We start from the raw sequence: 18,619 nt of genomic DNA on the forward strand, positions 1-18,619 counted from the left end.
ATTCTAAAGAGTAAGTGCTCTATTGAAACAACAGGATAATCTAGTGAACAGTTAGTTTCTGTGTTCCTTGGAATTACATTGGCTGATCACAAAAAATATGGCACAGGTCAAACAGATGTATTTTCTGATAAACTCTGATAGCATAACCCTGCTCAGGAGTTACAAAAAGTGTTGCTATTTAATTTAGAAAATATGGAATAATATTCACCTAAAAAAACTGCTTTCATAATTTTTAAAGAGTACTTTAAAGAACAGATTGTTCTTGCATGAAGCATCATAATTCCCATAAATTGTGTAGTTCTGAAATGCAAACTCATGTTTAATGGTCTTTACTATCTCCTTTAATGCATTTGATTGACGTATGCTAATAAAACTGTGCTGGCTTTTATATTTCTGTGACCACAGTGTACCATTCATGTCATAGTGAGGAGAAATGTCCACCCTGTACCTATCTCACTCAGAAGTGGTGCATGGGCAAACATGAAGTAAGTCTGGACACTTAATGTTTTTGAATACTAAATGATGTTCTAGGACTGTAGGTTTAGATTTTTGTGTCCTCTTTGGAATGGAATATGTTGCTGGAGTTTGAGTTTAGAAAAGTTGATCTTTAATGCCATACGCATTCAAAACAACTGCTGTATTGGACTATAATATGAATAAAAACTCAGTCTTTGTCCTAAGATATTTTAGTGTTATGATTCTTGTGCAGACAGTGCAAAATAAAGGTGTGAGCAGTAAAAGTACTTTGAGATTTGCATTTATAATTTTTCATTTTTAGTTGTCATCTTTTTCCTCCCCTCTTCCAGCTGCGAAGTAATATTCCTTGTCATCTCACCGACATTTCCTGTGGACTTCGCTGCAATCAAATGTTAAAATGTGGAATGCACAAATGTAAAAGAATCTGTCATAAAGGAGAATGTCTTATAGATGAAGAGTGTAAACAGCCATGTGTTATTCCAAGGCTGTATTGTAATCATCCCTGCATGGCTCCATGTCATCCTTCCTCACCCTGCCCGACAACATCCTGCTGTGCAAAGGTTAGATACCTAAAGAAAATCCACTGCAAATTCACAGATGAACTGTACAGTTTAATTATCAGCCAGTAACAGCTGTGACAAAAAAGACATGTTTGTATATTGATAGCATGACACTTTTTCCATAAACTTAGAATATTGATTTAAAAAACAAAACACAAAACTATTCATCACTTTTGGCTATTATTCTGCTAAAATTAGCTTTTTTAAAGGAGAAAAAAATTACCTGCCTCGTACCCCTCCATGGCCATAAAAAGACAACAGTTTAAAAAGTTGCTCTCTTGTGTGATATAACAGGTTGATCTTCAGTGTGAATGTGGAAGAAGAAAGGAAAGTATGATTTGCTCAGAAGCATCTAATACATATCAAAGGTTTGTACTGTAATAATTCTTTTAATGCCTTCTTTGCCGTTTTATTAAATTTCAGGCTTGACTAAATATATTTATTTCACAACCTTTTTATACTTTTTTGTACTTGCACACATGGTTTCTTTTTTTGTATTCCCCTGAGCTTTCATACCATCTATGCTGTACTAGAACACACTCCTCTCTTCGCTGTTGTTAGTCTAACTGTGGTGATGTGTCAAATCTTGAACCTCCCATCTGTGGGACTCTGCTCTACCCACGTACTGCAGTTAAATACAGACTAATTGAGCAGGCCCAGATTCAGGCTCTTGAATGCAGGTGATTGCATATATCAGTCCATGTATGAGTTGCTGTCTAATTTTCCCTTAACGTTTGATGGAACCTAGTCAATACAGATGGTAGAAGCTAAGGAGTGATTTAAAGTCATTCTGAAATAGCTAAATTTAGTCAGGAGAGCTTTGGCATCTAAATCTTGGTTCTTAGCATGCAAACTGAGTCATCACAGAATGGTTTGGGTTTTAAGGGACCTTAAAGACCATCTAGTCCCAACCCCCCTGCCCCGGGCAGGGCCCCCTTCCCCCAGCCCAGGGGGCTCCCAGCCCCGTCCAACCTGGCCTTGAACCCTTCCAGGGAGGGGGCAGCCACAGCTGCTCTGGGCACCCTGGGCCAGCGCCTCACCCCCTGCACAGGGAAGGATTTCTGCCTTATGACTAATCTAAATATACCCTCTGTCAGTTTAAAACTGTTACCCCTCATCCTACCCCCCCCACCCCCTGATCCAGAGTCCCCCCCCCTTCCCTGCCCCCCCTTTAAGCCCTGGGAGGCCGCTCGAAGGGCTCCCCAGAGCCTTCTCTTCAGGCTGAACCCCCCCAACTCTCTCAGCCTGGCCTCCCAGGGGAGCTGCCCCAGCCACACAGTCATCTTCGTGGCCTCCTCTGGACCCACTCAAGCGGCTCCATGTCCTTCTGCTGTTGGGGGCCCCAGAGCTGGACCCAGCACTGCAGGGGCAGATCTCGAGAGCAGAGCAGAAGGGCAGAATGATCCCCTCCCTCGACCTGCTGGCCATACTTCTCTTGATGCAGCCCAAGTTACGGTTGGGTTGCTGGGCTGTGAGCACTCATTGCTGGCTCACAGTCAGTTTTCCATCTACTACTATCCCCAAGTCCCTCTCTGCAGGGCTGTTCTCCATCCACTCCTCGCTCAGCCTGGGTGTGTGCTTGGGATTTCCCCGACCCATGTGCAGGACCTTGCCCTTGGCCTTGTTGAACACCTTGAGGTTTGCCCGGGCCCCCCTCTTCAGCCTGCCCAGGTCCCTCTGGATGCCATCCCTGCCCTCCAGCGTGTCCCCACACCTCACAGCTCGGTGTCATCGGTGAAATTGCTGAGGGTGCATCGATCCCACTGTCTGTGTCACCAGCAAAGATGTTAAACAGTGCTGGGCCCAACATTGACCCCTGAGGAACACCACTCGTCACTGGTCTCCACTTGGACATCGAGCTGTTGACTGCAACTCTTTGAGTGAGACCATCCAGCCAATTCCTTATCCACTGACTGGTTCATCCATCAGATCTGTGTCTCTCCAATTTAGAGATGAGGATATCATGTGGGACAGTGTCACATGCTTTGTGCAAGTTCAGGTAGATGACATCAGTTGCTCTTCCCTTGTCCGCCAGTGCTGTAACCCCATCATAGAACAGGGTCCTTCCCAACTCTATTTATTACAATAGATTTGTCTCCAGATCCTATTTCTAAACTTACTTCTCTTTCTTATGAGAGAGAGTGAGGAAGGGACAAGGAAAAGAAGAAAAGTAGAGCTTTGGAACTTTGAAATGAAAGTAGCAGAGGAGTAATAATAATAATAAAAAAAAAAATATCTTACTCTGAGGTTGTTATTGAGGGAGTCAAAAAATTAATCTAGAGAGTTGCTATACAACCAGAGTTCTGCTCTGCATCCTAGTTGATAGGAGAGCACAGGCAGATTCTTCCTGTCTTTCAAAGAAAGCTTACTAAAGATTGTTTTATTTGGAGCTGCTATTTGAGGGCCCAGTACTAGTCCAGTTTAGGATATGCTGCTTTGTTCCTACTGAACGCTGCCCAGATTCAAATTCTGACAGAAGATGGCTTGGCATCTTTGTAATAGGTACTTAATACTACCGAATGAAAATAAGGGGAAAAATCTGCTAATCAGAAACAGTTAAGAACAATTGTAGTGAATATTAAGCTGAATGGGAGAGAGACTTAAGAGTGGTGATCGCATTTTTTAGAGAAAAAGGAGTGTTTAACATCTAACTCGCTATCAATACAAATAAGACTGACTCAACTTTGAAATACCAGTTTAAATTGACACCTGCTTGTGATTAATGATAAGCTGGGATGGTAATGTAAGTACAAGTCCACGTATTTGAAGGCTGTTATTTCTCCACTGTTGCTATAGCTCAAACACTGCAAAATTATTTACACAGGGAAAAATGGTTCTTTGAAGTCAGTGAGAGTCCTTTCATGCATAAACTCAACATGTGTGTATATATATATATTTATCTAATCAGAGCCCAAGTCAAGAGGAAGTGAAAGAAACAATCAGTTGAAAGTAAGCATTTGTATCTATTCGAATGTGTTCATCTATGTCTACAAATTACTCTTGGCCCATGTGATATTAACAAAAGCAGCATTTAATGCCAACTATGTTTGTATATTAACTCCAACTGTTCAGGTTGCTGAAAGATTAAAATATTCTGGTTTTGTGGGAGGTAGGTTTGACTTTTTTCCCCACCATCTACACACTTGGGGAGGAAAAAAAAAAAAACAGCACAACAAACGAAAAACCCAAAACAAAACAAAAAAACACCCAAACAAACACAACAAAGTAACTATTACAGTGCTACTGTGATAAGGTCATTGAGTTAATGGGGCATCCAAGTTTTCTCAAAAACACTGCAGGAGTGATTAAACAGCTTTGAGCTTTGTTGGTGAATGGTGGTGAAAGAATGTGTGAGGGAACAGGAAGGGGAGTGTGCTGCTATGTCTGTACACACGATAGAAATGATGTCATATCATGTAATGGCCCATTACTCAGACTTTGTCATCACCTGATAAATAGGAAGCTGATAATTCTTCTCGATGCTTTTTGGTTTTGTGTAATATGATTATCTTCCTTCCTCTTATATTATTAGTTCTCTGAATGTGATGCAGTACATAGAGACAAACATATCCTTTTATCTGAATTTAACAGAAGAGATGGTTCAGAGGATGGAGTATTCCAATTCCAGGATTTTGTTTGAGAATGGTGTGGGATATTTCACTAAAAACCTGTTGTATATTTTAGTTCTAGGAATTTGAACAAGGAAATCAGACTGGGAAGCTTTGTTATAAAAAGGATAGCAAAGAGTCTTTATAAAGAAAATTGTAATGGTCTCAGTAGGCATTTTGCTCTTTCCTTATGACTTGTATCATCCATATTTTCTAAGCAAATTTCTAAGTACTTTATAAATTCACTTGACAAGTTTTAATTGCCCACAGCTCAGGAAGAATCCCATAAAAGTTAAAAAGGCAATTAAAGCTATATGGTCAGCTGTAGCTTGAATATTAAGCAGGTGAGAAGAAAGCATATTTGCATTGCCTAATTTAGACTTGCTTAGAATTGATGCTCTGAGAAATTCCCTGAAATATGTCCATTTGTTGCTTGAGGGAGATGAGAGGGAGTAACCTTAATTTACGTAGCTAGATTAGACTCCTGAAACTAGGTGATATGAAACTACAGTCACATTCTGTAATCTGAGGAGGAAACAGTCTATCTGTCATCTTCCACCTGGAGGTTTAAATCTGCAGCTTTATACACCTTTTCAAAGGTTTATGTGTTGCCTCAAATGAAATCTAACACTTTTCTTTTTCAGAATAGCTGCTATATCTATAGCCACGAAGTTAACAGATCTTCAGCTTGGGGATTCAGTGGAAATCAGTAGGCTTATTACAAAAAAAGAAATGAAGCAGGCCAGGTAAGGCAATACGTGAAGAAACATATTTTAAACCCTTGTGTGTACCTGAAACATAAGCAACATGGGAAGTACCTAATATTGTGAGCAAAATCCCATTGTGAGCTAGAATAGGAAGACTTTAAGTAGCCTGACTGTACTGTAACAATACTGCTAAAAGAGTATTTTGCAATTCCTTTGTGGTTCCTCAGAGGCTGCCTTCCTCTTTTAGAGGAGGAGAAAATTATTCTTCCACAAATGACTTTAAACACTAACAGGTTGATCTTACAGTACGGCTATGTTAGCTTTCTTCAGTCTCCAAAAAAGCCACCAGAAGTTCTGGATCCTATAGCTGTGTGTCTCCAAACATAATACAAGTCACTGAACGAACCAGTTTCCCCTGTAGAAATTATTTGTTTGAAATCAAGGAACTATTATCAACAGAATCAACTTACGCAGTCTAATGGCCAGAAGTTTGTAACTGCCACTGTGAAATTCTTGAGAAACCTTGATCATTCTCTGACATTTTTTTATCCCTTAAAATAGAATTATAAAATACCGTTCAAAAATGAGACAGAAAACTGAAATTCAGAACTACTGACACCAGATGTTATGGGCTCAGTTGAAATAGTGATTTTTATGGTGCATCATAATCTTCCATATGCATAGCTAACTTTCCTGGTTTTTCCGATGCATAGAAGTGACCTTGTCACATCTTCCTCTGCTAATTTCCCATCCTTCCTAGCATCCCCTCAATGCTGAGATCAGCTGCATTTTTTTTATTTAAATTATCTGGCTGATCAATATAATAAAATCTAAATCAGAAGATGTTTTTCTCAGCTTCTATATGGCTTTGGTAATTGCTGCTTCTGTTGAAGACCTGGAGAAGGCCTTGTGTCTTAAAGGTCTTTGATTGTTGATTGTTTGTTTTTAGCTGTATTATCTGATCTAATACAATATATCATTTTCACACTCTTATTTCTTTATAATGATATCACACCAACAGAGCTACAGTTTGAAGATTATGAGTAGCAGCAGTGACTCTAATTGTATTTTTCTTTCATAATTCAGGTTGCAATGTGATGAAGAATGCTTAGCTCTTCAGAGGAACAGGTGAGCAATGAACTTGCTTTTTTTCAGAAGTCCAGGTTCAGAAAGTTAATGCTATGTGTTTAAAAATAAAAAAAATAAAATCCTTTCCTGCATGACCTAGAGAACTGAGAAGTGTGGAGATGATTCCTCTGTTATAGATATCTGTACTGACTGATCTGAGATCTTACTAGAATATTCTAGTGAAAAGTCTGAAATGAGAAGTTTCAAATGTACCGATTGTTTCTTTTGGGAGTTGTGCATGTGTGTTAGTAACACAAAACTGTAGTCTTCAGTAACAACATGTCTGGGAGACCGTGGGGATTTGTGTGTTTGTTTTTGTTTGGTTGTGTGTGTTATGTTCTGTTTTTTCCCTCCTACCCTCAAATTTAGGCGTCTTGCCGAGGCTCTTGAAATAGATGATAATTCTGATCCTTTTAACATCCGTTCTTCTGGACCAAAGTACAGTGACCTTTTAAAAGAAGATGCGAGGTATGTGTTCTAATATTGACAGGTGTCATAGGCAAACAGTGTTGAGAACAAGATGGAAAATACAGAATAGTTCTATTTACTCTTGTAAAAATGCCCGGTTTTACTTTTCTTTCCAGTCTTGGCAGTAGGTGATAATTGAGGTGATGAAGGTGATAGGTACTTCTCAAAACCTCCAAAATGAGAACCTGAAAAGTAAAAAGTGCCTAACGGGTTGCTTTATATTCTGTAACAGGACCAAATTTAGAACGGGAACATCATTTTCCACCATTCTTCTGACTGTGAATCAGTATCTGTACTTCTCACAGCTCCACTGATTTTATATAAAACCAACCCCCATCTTGATGCTCCTTGTAAACTTTTCAAGAGAAACAGAAAAGCCATAGCTAAGTAATGAAATATGCTCTCATAATCTAGCATTATTTCTCTACAGCAGTCTCATTTACTTTTTTTGCCTTGCTGGCTTTATTTTAAAAATAAAGAAATGGAATTAAGTCACTTGATTGATGCAGAGCTAAGCCTATGCCAGTGCTGACTGCAAAGAGGGCTGCTAGACTGAAACATCTGAAAATGAGACAATAGAAAGTCAAGGTAATATCAAAAGCATCACAGTAATCAATACTAGGCAATCTGGAATGACAGGGAGGGATCAGACACATTTTTTAAAAGATGCTGAATGATAAGTGGCATCTAAAAAATGTTGTGTGTGTTTATAAGTATGACATTAGGTTTTAAGTTTTTAGAACAGCTGGATCAGGTTTGCTCTTGCTTCACTATCCTAATACATGATATATAAATTTCATATTTTTATGAGGATGTTTTCTGCTTGAAAATTCTTTATTTGATTTGCTGACATGTTCATACAAGTGAAGATTTTACATAAATAGCCACACAAATTTAAGAGTAATTCACTTGCTTTACTTGCAACTGATTTAGCCTACTGCAAGATAAGAGATGAATGTTCTCATTGTTGAGGTACTGTTTTATTAGTATTTCCACTTAAGTGGTATTTTATAAAAACTTCTCAGTGTATATAGAATATCTTTTTCTCTACAACTTTCAGAAAGCAAAATGCATGTTTTCACTTTCTTACTGTGTTGAAAATCTCATCGTGTATGTAGTCCCCTGTCTTTTTTTGGAGTACAGTCCGATCTTGCCTTCTTGTCAGCCATTCTCAACCCATAGTGCAGTGTTCATCATTCATGAACAGAACTGGCCAGGATCGTGCACTGTATTCCAGATGGTCTAACAGATACCTTGAAAAGTAGCCTTAATGCTTCTGCACTTATCTATGGAAACACCTCTTCTCAGTCATTCTGCAGTTTTACTTGCATTTCCTTTGTTAGCCACTTTATATTGCTAACTCACAATAAACTAATACGTCCAAGCTATTCTTACTGATTCACAGCTTAAAGCAAGTTTTTTTTATAAGTCCTCAAGTCAATGACTTTGCACACTGAATTACTGAATTTCATTTATCTAGTCTTGAAGATAAATGAGTTTCTCCCTGTATTAACGTATCTCTCTTTAACACGAGCAGCAATCTGCAATTTGTAAAGCTGTGTTTTTATGAACTTATTTCCTTGACTGCTCTTGATGATCTTTTATCTCAGCAGCCTTGCAGAAGATCTGGGTTTCCCTTGTAGTGTCAGGATCTACAAAGTGTATCTGTTACAGTATGTTTCATCTGGCGATCTCAAAGGGAAGTTAGATGCTCTAAAGAAAATCTTACTTGTGCTTTGTCAGCCTTAGTGGCAGAGGAGTAAACAGCCTGAAGTACTCTTCTTCACTCTGAACATCTACATAAAGAGGATACATCTTCCTGTTGGGTTTCCTCAGCTGTTCACTGATGCATCCAGAAGTCTCTAGGCCAATCTAAATGTTTGTTGAGGGTACCTCTTCAAAGGAAACTTTCAGATTAAGGAATACTGAAGTCCACTATTTCTTTGAAGATTCCTCAACCCAAATTATGCTCCATCAGATTCTTCTTGATGATTTCAAAGAAAAAGCAATTCTTCTGTCTCTCCCACCATCTGCATTGGCCTGCTCTTTGTTGTTCTGGTCTGAACAGTCTGTAGGTTGGGGCTCACTCAGATCATCAGGTGGCTCAGTGTTGTTCTTCCATGAAGTTCTTCTATATGAAAGATTCTAGAGGTACTAAGTGCACATAAAACAATGCCTCCCCTTTGAGCACACATGGGTAGTCACAATTCTGCCATTGTGTAGTATGTTACAAGCAAAAGGGAGTAAGGTTCTGCTTCTACTTTTTAGAGAGTCATTGGAAATAGGGATTTTAGGTGTTGTCTATGAAATTACAGTTCATCTACTCCAATCCATCTCACAGCCTAGGTATCTGGACACTTCTGTCTTTTTAACTCTACAGGTCCAGGTCTGTTTTGCAATTCTCCCAATGTAATACCTTTCTCCACTGAAGATCCAGGAGTTCTGATAACTACATGCAATGTCCATCCACTGTTAGAAAACCTTGAAGGTTTTCCAGTGATGGGCTGAGTCCATTGTACCAGTGATCAAGTGATGTTGGTAGCCAAGCTACTCAATGTTGCCATTTTGCATGTTTCCTTTAGACCACTTGGTCTTTTGATGATACGTTCACTTCAGCATTGAGAAATTTGGTAGGGCCTCTACCATAGATAGTAGTGCCTGCTTGGTAGGCACTTCTTGACTGATGAAATTCTGTCATCATTCACAAAGTGGTGTTGTGTTGATATGGAATGATGCCTATTTTTGAAGAAATAAGGTTATTTACTACTAACTGGTTTTGAGATACTAAATCTTTAGGTAGCCTTTTTTCCCTATGGGGATGGTGCCTTAGCAAATAACAACCTTACTTTTGGAGTTAGTTTACCTGCTTATTTAAGAACAGAGCACGAAGCTCACCCTTATGTGAAAGACTTGACCTACTGTGATGAAGCAAGGTAAAAAAAAAAAAAATTTAAAAAGAGTCTTTAATATCGCATATCAAGAACATCTTGTTTGCTTGCAAGTAGCTTTATGCTTCTTTTTTTGTTCTTATTAATTTGTTATGCTAGCTGAGTTGAAGACCAAAGTCAGTGCACTTTTCCTCTCTCTTGGAAAAGAATTCTGCTCTGTTTACCCAATCCACATTTTTGTGTCTAATCATGTATTCTGTTTGAGTGAATTGCCTTAATGACAAGTAATTTAAAAGCACTGAAATGGCAACTTTAAATTCTACATTATCTGTTTGAAAATGTAGAATTGTATTGTCACACAGTGACACAGTGGAGTTGTATCATAGAATTTTTTGATATGTTCCAAGGGTTGAAGGGAACATAATTCATGATTTTTGTAATAGTGGTGACATACTAACATTTTTTTAAATGTAAATAGTGTAATATATACATCTAAATATGTTCTCAGTCCTGCTTCAGTCAACTGAGTTCTTTAATTTTGTTCTTATTGAAAATAATGTTACAAAAGATGAAGATACTGTGTCTTTGTACCCTCTTTTGCCTCATTTACCTGAAATGCTGTTCTTGCAGGAAGGATTTAAAATTTGTCAGTGACATTGAGAAGGAAATGAGAATGCTTGTGGAAGCTGTGAATAAGGTCAGTATTCATATATTCTCTATGGCTTATTATAAGAAACAGTTTTGTTTAGTTTGGGGGGAGTTTGATGCTACTAAACTTTATTAATATGATATTAACAATACAGTGTTATTGTATTTATTGTTGTATTAATAATACAATAATATTCATTTTAGCTACGAGTTGACACTAGATCTGTTTTGAGCTCCAATAGCGGGCACAATTTAATTATAAATAGAACAAAATTTTTAGGAGATAGAGTAGTTCAGGATAACTTTGGTGACAGCCAAGCTTTGTTTAAAGATTCAACCAGTGCTAGGCTTGAATTCATCAATGGATTATCATTAATTTTTGTGTCTCTGTTAATAAAGTATTAGTTGTCAAAGATGGTGTTTAAAGGTTCAGACTTTGAGGACGAAAGCCCAGGTTCTTCTGATCCCTGTAGTGGAACTTAATCACAAATTTGTGTATAGTTCCCTGTATTTGTCAGTGTGTGAGGTAGTCCTCCTTCTATAAGGAGACTCAGCTTCAGCCACAGTTCTTAGGCAGATTCCAGAGGTTGATACCACAGACACAATTGTAGGTTTTTCAGTGGAAGCAGAATTCTGCCTTCAGGCCTGTCAGGTTAGCATACTTCTGGCTTGCTGCTGTACCACCCAGTATATGTGGTTCAAAGGACAGTGTAAACCATACTATTCTCAGTTGCCCTTAGCTCAAGAAAGAGTTAGCGTTCTATAGAAAGCATTGATTATCTTCCCTTACCCCCAAAGGACAGTTACTTAACTTTATTCCTTCTTTTTTACGTATGGTGTTTCTTAGTCATTGTGCTTGTCCACCTGTCTAATGTTCTTGCCCATTGTTTTCCACATGGGAATGAAAATCTAAAAGGGGGCCATCTGTCTAGTTATGTTCAGGCACCTCCAACCTCAGACACTTGGTAGTAGATCCACAGAACAATTCTTATCACCTAAAAATAATTTGCCCAGTGTTGTGTTGCCTGTGGTTCTCCAGTTTTACATACACCTTTATATACTGTCTTTATTATGCACACATGTACACAAGTGTGTACACATGTATATATTTCTATATAGTTGTAACTGTGTATACCAATTTATATACCTATACTAATAGCAAACCAAGATATGTAATGTATATTAAAAAAATAAAAGGTCATCCAGAGATCTTGAATTTGCAATATACAATGGATTAATGACATCAGATATGACAGAACAAGCGAACCAGAGAGCTCAAGAGCATCTCCACTGCTTTAGTTCTCAGCAGTAACCAACTGTTTGTTAAATAATGATCTTATAAAGCAGACAAATAGTGTCTCTTGAAGAGCATCTACACTGCGGAAGGGAATGAAAAAATTAAACCAGATGTAATAATCTTTTCCCTGTCTGACCTGAAAGGAGAATTACCCAGTGGTTGCTTAAGCCTTTATCATGATCAGGATGAACCAGTTAGGCCCATATGACAATTCAGCATCTCAGGGATGAGTTCTGCACCATCCTTCCCCTCGGGCTGTAGGGAATTGCTATTCCATAAGGTACAATAAGTCTGCAAAAGTCAAATGATATTTCAAAGGGAGAGGGATTTCTTTCTGAACACGAAAGGCAAGTGACCCAATCCTTGAAGCTTGGTACCCATATGTTGTAATGCAGTGCAGGTAAGAAATCATTCTTCTTTCACGAAGTCTTTAGTAAGCAAACCCAACAGTTACGTGAGAAGTCCCGTGACAATCTCAATGCTCTGTCCCTAAAAATTCTCTGTTTATTTACATATTAATTTTCAAAAGGCTGTGAAATTCCTTTTTGAAATGCTTAGATTCCTGATTACCAGTTTTCTGTTTATACATCCATTCTAGATCTGCATTATTCATATAGCTCACAAACTTCCTCTGTTTCTGCACATGAGCCCATATGGTAACAGTACATTGACTTGTGCCCTCATACACAGGGCTGTAGTTGTTTCACAGAATTGTAGAGTGTTTGAGGTTGGAAGGGACCTCTGGAAGTCGTCTTGCACAACCCCCACGCTCAAGCAGGGCCACCTAGAGCTGGTTGCCCAGGACCATGTCTAGACAGCTGAATATCTCCAGGGATGGAGAGGCCACAGCCTCCTGGGGTGACCTGTGCCAGTGCTCAGTCACCCTCACGGTAAAAAAGTGCCTCCTGATGTTCAGAGGGAACCTCCTGTGTTTCAGTTAGGGCCCGTAGGCTCTTGTCCTGTCACTGGGCACCTCTGAGAAGAGCCTGGCTCCGTCCTCTTTGCACCCTCCCTTCAGGTATTTATAGAGCTTGATAATATCACCCCCGAGCCTTCTCTTCCCCAGGCTGAGCAGCCCCAGCTCTCTCAGCCTCTCCTCGAGGGAGAGATGCTCCAGTCCCTTAGTCACCTTTGTGGCCCTTCGCTGGACTCTGCCCGGGATGTCCACATCTCTCCCGCACTGGGGAGCCCAGAACGGGACAGAGGACTCCAGGGGTGGCCTCACCAAGTGCTGAGTGTGGAGGAGAAGGACCAGCTCCCTCAGCCCACCAGCAGCAGTGCAGACCAGGATCCCGGTAGCCTTCGTTGCCACGAGCGTGCATCAGTGGCTCGTGTCCAGCAGGACTCCCAAGACCTTTTCTGCCAAGCTGCTTTGCGGCCGAGCGACCCCCAGCATACCCTGCTGGGTGGGGTGGCTCCCCCCCAGGCGTGGGACTTTGCACTTCTCCTTGCTGAACTTCCCAAGGGTTCTGTCAGCCCGTTTCTCCAGGCTGTCAAGCTCGCGCTGGGTGGCAGCGCGCCCCTCCGGCCCACCGGCCACTCCTCGCAGCTCTGTGTCACCCGCAAACCCGCTGAGGCTACGCTCTGCCCCCTCGTGCGGATCGCTGGTGGGGATGTTCAGCGGGACGGGACCCCTTGCTGCCTCCTGGGGTCACTGTCAGTGACGGCCTCCGGCTGGACTTTGCGCGCCCGTCCCCACCCTCAGGGCCCGGCCATTCAGCCAGTTTTCACTCCACCTCACAGCTCCTCCGGCCCCTGCAGCAACAGCCTGAGGGGCTACGAGGCTGTGACTGGAGACAGTGTCAGAAACCTTGCTGAAGGCCTGGCAGGCGCTAGCCACTGCTCCCCCACCGTCTACCAGGGGCATCAGGTCATCGCAGAAGGTTATCGGGTGGGTCGAGCATGACTTTCCTTTGCTGAAGCCATGCTGACTAGTCCTGAGGAGTTTCTTCTCCTTCTTGGGCCTGGAAGTGGGTTCCTGGATGAGCTGCTGTTACTTTCCCAGGGACTGAGGGGAGGCTGACTGGCCTGTAGCTCCATGTGTCCTCCTTGCCTACCTTGAAGACTGGAGTGACACGTGTGGAGATCGTGCTCTGACTTTCTTTTCCTTCAAATTAGTGGTGTGTATGGTCTAAAAGGGATCGTGGCCCTTGCACTGTAAAGTTAAACTGCTCTTCTCCTCCACTCTTCTTGCATACCTTTTCTTTTTATTTCCGGAAGTCTCAGAGGCTTTCTTTTCTCCCTTTTAAGAGTCCTGTTTCTTCTTGCAACCCATGGGTATTTACATTGTCTTAGGCATGTCTGTGTACCTGGTAAGTGTTATCAGTGTTGCTCATTCAGGCCTGTGTCCAACCTGACCAAGTCAACTCCTCCTTTTTATGTAACCAAAGGTTGGATTAATGTTTGACATGGTATTATGCAAGGAGACTGGCTTTGTTGTTCTTCTGCTACGATACCTAAGTCCTCCTTATACTTGAGGCTGTGTTCAGTTGTTTATGATGAGTCCTAAATCCTTTCTGACTAAAAATGTGTCTTACTTTCATTGTTTCTACATGTAGAACTTTATTAAAAGTATTTTTCATGCTAGTCTGACAAACATTCATGTAGCTCTGCCTATATCAATACAATGCTTTTCATACTGATTACTGTTACTTATGCTTACAGATTTCACTGATTTTTTTTTTTTTGGCACTGTGCCTTTGGAGGTACCAACTTCAGTTTAACTGAATAAATGAATAATAAAAAGGATTTTGATATAAGTTTTAGCATTAATATGGTTCAGCTGTATCTAAAATAATATGACTTTGCCTCATGAACGTCTGTTCCCCTAGACTCATCATTATGTACTCGTCTAGCATAGAGTTGTCATCATCGATAAGTAAGCAGACAAGACAGGAAACATAGCATCCAACTGTCTGCATATGGAAAGAAATTCTCATGTTTTTCTGAGTGTGGAACCATCACCGCTTTTTAAAAGCAAGTGTTACTAGTCATCATAAATAGCTACAGAGTCTGTAGAGTTTTCTTCATTCAAATGCTTGTCTATATGCTGGAAGTATTGTAATAGGTGGGAGGCTTATTACTGTTTATTGCTAAGTCAAGATTATATCCTGACAGCATGTGGTTATCCTGAAGACTTACGGAAATGATTGACCAAAGTTTCAGATCCAGTTACTGTTCGCAAGTTAGCTATTTTACAGTCTAAGAGGAGACAGATATTAACCCTCTATTTACAGGGTAGCTACAGTGTATCTCTGATCTGTATCTTGCTCTATTACTTGTGGTTGTCTTTACATTAACTTAGGTGACTGATCTGTAAATCCACACTGACTACCCCCAGGTACTTTCTCCTTCATGTACCTAAAAATGGCTTTTAAAATTAATTTCTGTGGTTTTTCCCCGGGCATTGAAGTGTAGCTCATTAGTCCATAGCTCTTTCACTGTGTTTCAGTATTTTTTTTTTTGATTTTTGAACGTAGTTTCAACAATTTCCTTTCTCTAGTCATTGGGTTCCTACCTCATTCTCTACAGTCTTTCAGAGATGATAGTGGAACATCATCCTGATCTCTCAGCGCCCTTAAATGCACAGCCTGCAGTCCCAGGAACTTGTATAGGTTGGGACTTCTCCAGAAATCCCTGTCTTAAACTTATTGTACTACTGGTGTTTTGTCTTCCCCTTGAACTCTCTAGACCCAAAGGCCTAGAAGACTTTGTTGATGACAACCAAGGCAAAAGCTGAAGTAGTGTCTTAAGTCCCTGAAGCAGACTGAAGCATTGAGTGTCTCATCCTCATCTGCATTTGCTGTTACAAAGTCACCCAACCCATTAGGATAGTCCTCATAGGGCCCTACTTTTTTGTTTGTTCTTTCACTGTTTATATAGCAGTCAGTGTCAAATCAAGCATTATCAGTCTTTGTTAACTGAAATTAAAACTGCAATTTTGGTTTCATTTAATAAAGAGTCTAATGATGCCATTACATGGCGGGTTTTGCAGATAAATAGCTGCTTTGGTAGAGGGAAGTGATAAATAAGTTTGACACCTTCGTAGGTATCTGCAATATGTGTATAGCAAAGCCAGTCTCAAAAGTAAAATTAGACCTGGTTAAAAATTGGCAGATCGTTCTGAAAAATTAAAATACAGAAAAAATAACTTTATAGTGCTTCTTTGGGGATGTAAGGAGAATGGATACATTCAGGATTTGTATTTCAAACTTAAAATACGTGTGTATGTGTGTGTATACTTTGAGGTGATAAAATTACATGTTCTCTATTGTTTCTATTTTGGGGAAATAAATTGACATTTTTAGATGAGTTTTCTGTCAATACTGAAGTATTAGCAATTTGTGGTACTGATTTTGTCATAGCAAAATTTTAGATGTAAAAACACTTTTTCTTTTCTTCTTCCCCCTTGCCCCCTGAAGAACTTTACCTCTTTTTTTTTTTTTAACCTTTTTTCTTGAATTCAGGGCAAGCATACAAAGAAGAGCCATTGCTACCCACCAATGAACCGAGATCACCGCAGAATCATCCATGAATTAGCTCAGGTTTATGGCATTGAAAGTGTGAGCTATGACAACGAACCAAAGCGTAATGTTGTTATCACTGCAGTGAAGTACGTAATTCATCATTGTTTTCAAATCTATTAACTACAGTTTCATTCTTGGATGTTTTTATCAGTTACTCAAATGAGTTTATTTACAATACAATTTGCAGCATGCAGTAACTTCCAGTAAAAATAGTTTTAAAGCAGTTTTTTAAATTTATAATTTCGTAGGCTTCTACTTCCACTAGTCAAGTAAATCTTAAGAGAAGAAAACCCAATTAGAAATAAAAAAAAGCTAAGAAAAGATTTTGCAAGCCTGTTTTCTGTTCATCTTAGCAGTAACTTTTTGTCTTTTTGCCATCAGCTAAATTTGATAGAGATATCAAAGATAGTAAATGTCATAAAATGTTATGAAAACTAATTGCTGGGTAGAGAAGCTATACCTAAATTTGCAACACATTTGAAAAAATCTGGTATTGGAGCTTACTTGTTCTCCATTTATCTAAACCTGCCACAGAGTATACTCCCTCTTTAGCTGAGGGACTATACTCTGAGCAGCATATTTAGTTTAGCACTGTCAGATTATGGTTCTTTGAGAACCAGTTGTTTTTAACTGTAGATGTTGACTGAAGTTAAAAAAAAAAATCTTTCACCTTCTGGGTTACTAGAGTGCCATGAGCTGCTCCTGAGTCTGTTCATGGATTGATAGCTTAGCTACAATCTTGACTTTTTCCAGGAGAGATGGAACACCACTTTGATATCCCTTTCTGTTTCCATGAAACAATTTAAGATACTCTTCTTGTTGCTAGTAAAGGAAGGTGAGAAAAGAGATCATATATGAAAAAGCCTATTTAAGAAAAAGAAATAGATGGGGGGTGGGTGGTGAGAAACTAGTGAAGAGGATAAAGTGCTGGAAAAGGAGCAGGACAGATGACTGTGCTTTAAAAACAAAGATGTATCCTGCAACTTGAGAATGTGAGGCTTTCCTCTGTGGTTTTGAGAGATTATACACTTGTTCCTTCCCTTGTGTTGTTCAGGGAACAGCATACTGTGCAGAACACACATGCTGCTGTTTCATCTCTGCCACTCTTGCAGACACAGAGTGGTCTACTAAGAATATTTTTCAGCTGCATAGCAATGTTTCGTATTTCAGTGGATACATCGAAAGCTTCTTTGCATTTTCTTCATTTGCCACTTCTTCAATACATAAAAAACATTAAAGCCTCCGGCAAGTGATAGCTCAAGTTCCAGGATGATATTTTTGAGTATTTCACAACAGCTTCAAGTGCAGGGTCTAGTAGTCACCAGAACATCCAAATGGTTAGATTCATTTTGCTTCATCCTATTTTCAGCGTTCCCCACAGATTTCTATTATGGGCTTCTCAGAGTATAGGTAATTCAAAATGACCCTGGGCAAAGAGACCATTCTTTATCTTCACACACCCCCATTGTGTCATTGAAATGGCGACATCACCGTACAGGTTGGTCAGAGTGAGAATTTTCCTTGGTGCTAAGAAAGCTTCTTCCTCTTCTGGATAGCTAGGAGCAAACACCACAAATCTGCTTTGCCCTCAACCCCTGCCCCCATCATCATTCCACCACATCAGAAAGAGTTGTTGGTCATACCTAGCTGCATCGGAATCACTAATGTATAGCACTGCCAGTGTCTAACCACACGGAGAACATTCCCAATATTGACTGTCAAGGTCAATCTGAATTACAGTTCTGGCGTCATTTGACATATGAGACCCCGAGTGAATCCTTGCAAGTACCCTTCTCTGCACTTCCCTGTTGGTCATCTTTGCAGTCACCATTTTTTGAGCAGTTGCATTACCTTCTGCACGGTGTTCAAATATAATGTCCAGACTGGTATGGTGAAAAGGGAGAGGCTTTCATCTCTAAGTTGACACATGTGCTTTACTGTATCTGTCAGTGGTTTCTTGGAGTCTTTTTACTCATATTAATTTCTTCCTCTTACCTAATAACTCTGGATGCCAGAACCTGTTAAGAGGTGTCTGCTTGTTGTTATGTAGTGACCAGTGTTTAAGCAACTTGTGTGGACTTGAGACATCCTGGAAGTGTTTTTGAGAACCGTCATCCCTGTCAGACCCATCCTTTTCCTGTTCTTTCTGGGAAGAACAATAGGGTCAGTCTTTCCTTACAAACACGGTGACTTTTCAGGAAGGTGACAGGGTCCCTGCCTCTGTGGTTTCATGGCTGGACAGTCTGCTGTATATCTCTTCTGGTTTGTTTGGTTTTTTTTTTTTTTTTGGAGAGACACTAAATCTTGCCAAA

General features: G+C 39.9%; 1 protein-coding gene across 3 annotated transcripts in view; it reads left to right on the plus strand.

Annotated features, from left to right (window-relative positions):
- The window catches only part of NFX1 (nuclear transcription factor, X-box binding 1), a 70,670-nt gene that overhangs the window by 43,698 nt on the left and 8,353 nt on the right, over positions 1–18,619 (plus strand). For all 3 annotated transcript variants that reach the window (XM_042806797.1, XM_042806798.1, XM_042806799.1), the window contains exons 15-22: positions 406–485; positions 807–1,037; positions 1,332–1,405; positions 5,290–5,391; positions 6,439–6,480; positions 6,850–6,948; positions 10,467–10,533; positions 16,248–16,393. In XM_042806797.1, coding sequence (XP_042662731.1) covers positions 406–485; positions 807–1,037; positions 1,332–1,405; positions 5,290–5,391; positions 6,439–6,480; positions 6,850–6,948; positions 10,467–10,533; positions 16,248–16,393 — 841 coding nt within the window. The remainder of the gene's footprint in view (positions 1–405; positions 486–806; positions 1,038–1,331; positions 1,406–5,289; positions 5,392–6,438; positions 6,481–6,849; positions 6,949–10,466; positions 10,534–16,247; positions 16,394–18,619) is intronic.

The sequence above is a fragment of the Tyto alba genome, unplaced genomic scaffold, assembly GCF_018691265.1.
Source record: "Tyto alba isolate M040663 unplaced genomic scaffold, T.alba_DEE_v4.0 Super-Scaffold_48, whole genome shotgun sequence".
Classification (NCBI taxonomy): domain Eukaryota; kingdom Metazoa; phylum Chordata; class Aves; order Strigiformes; family Tytonidae; genus Tyto; species Tyto alba.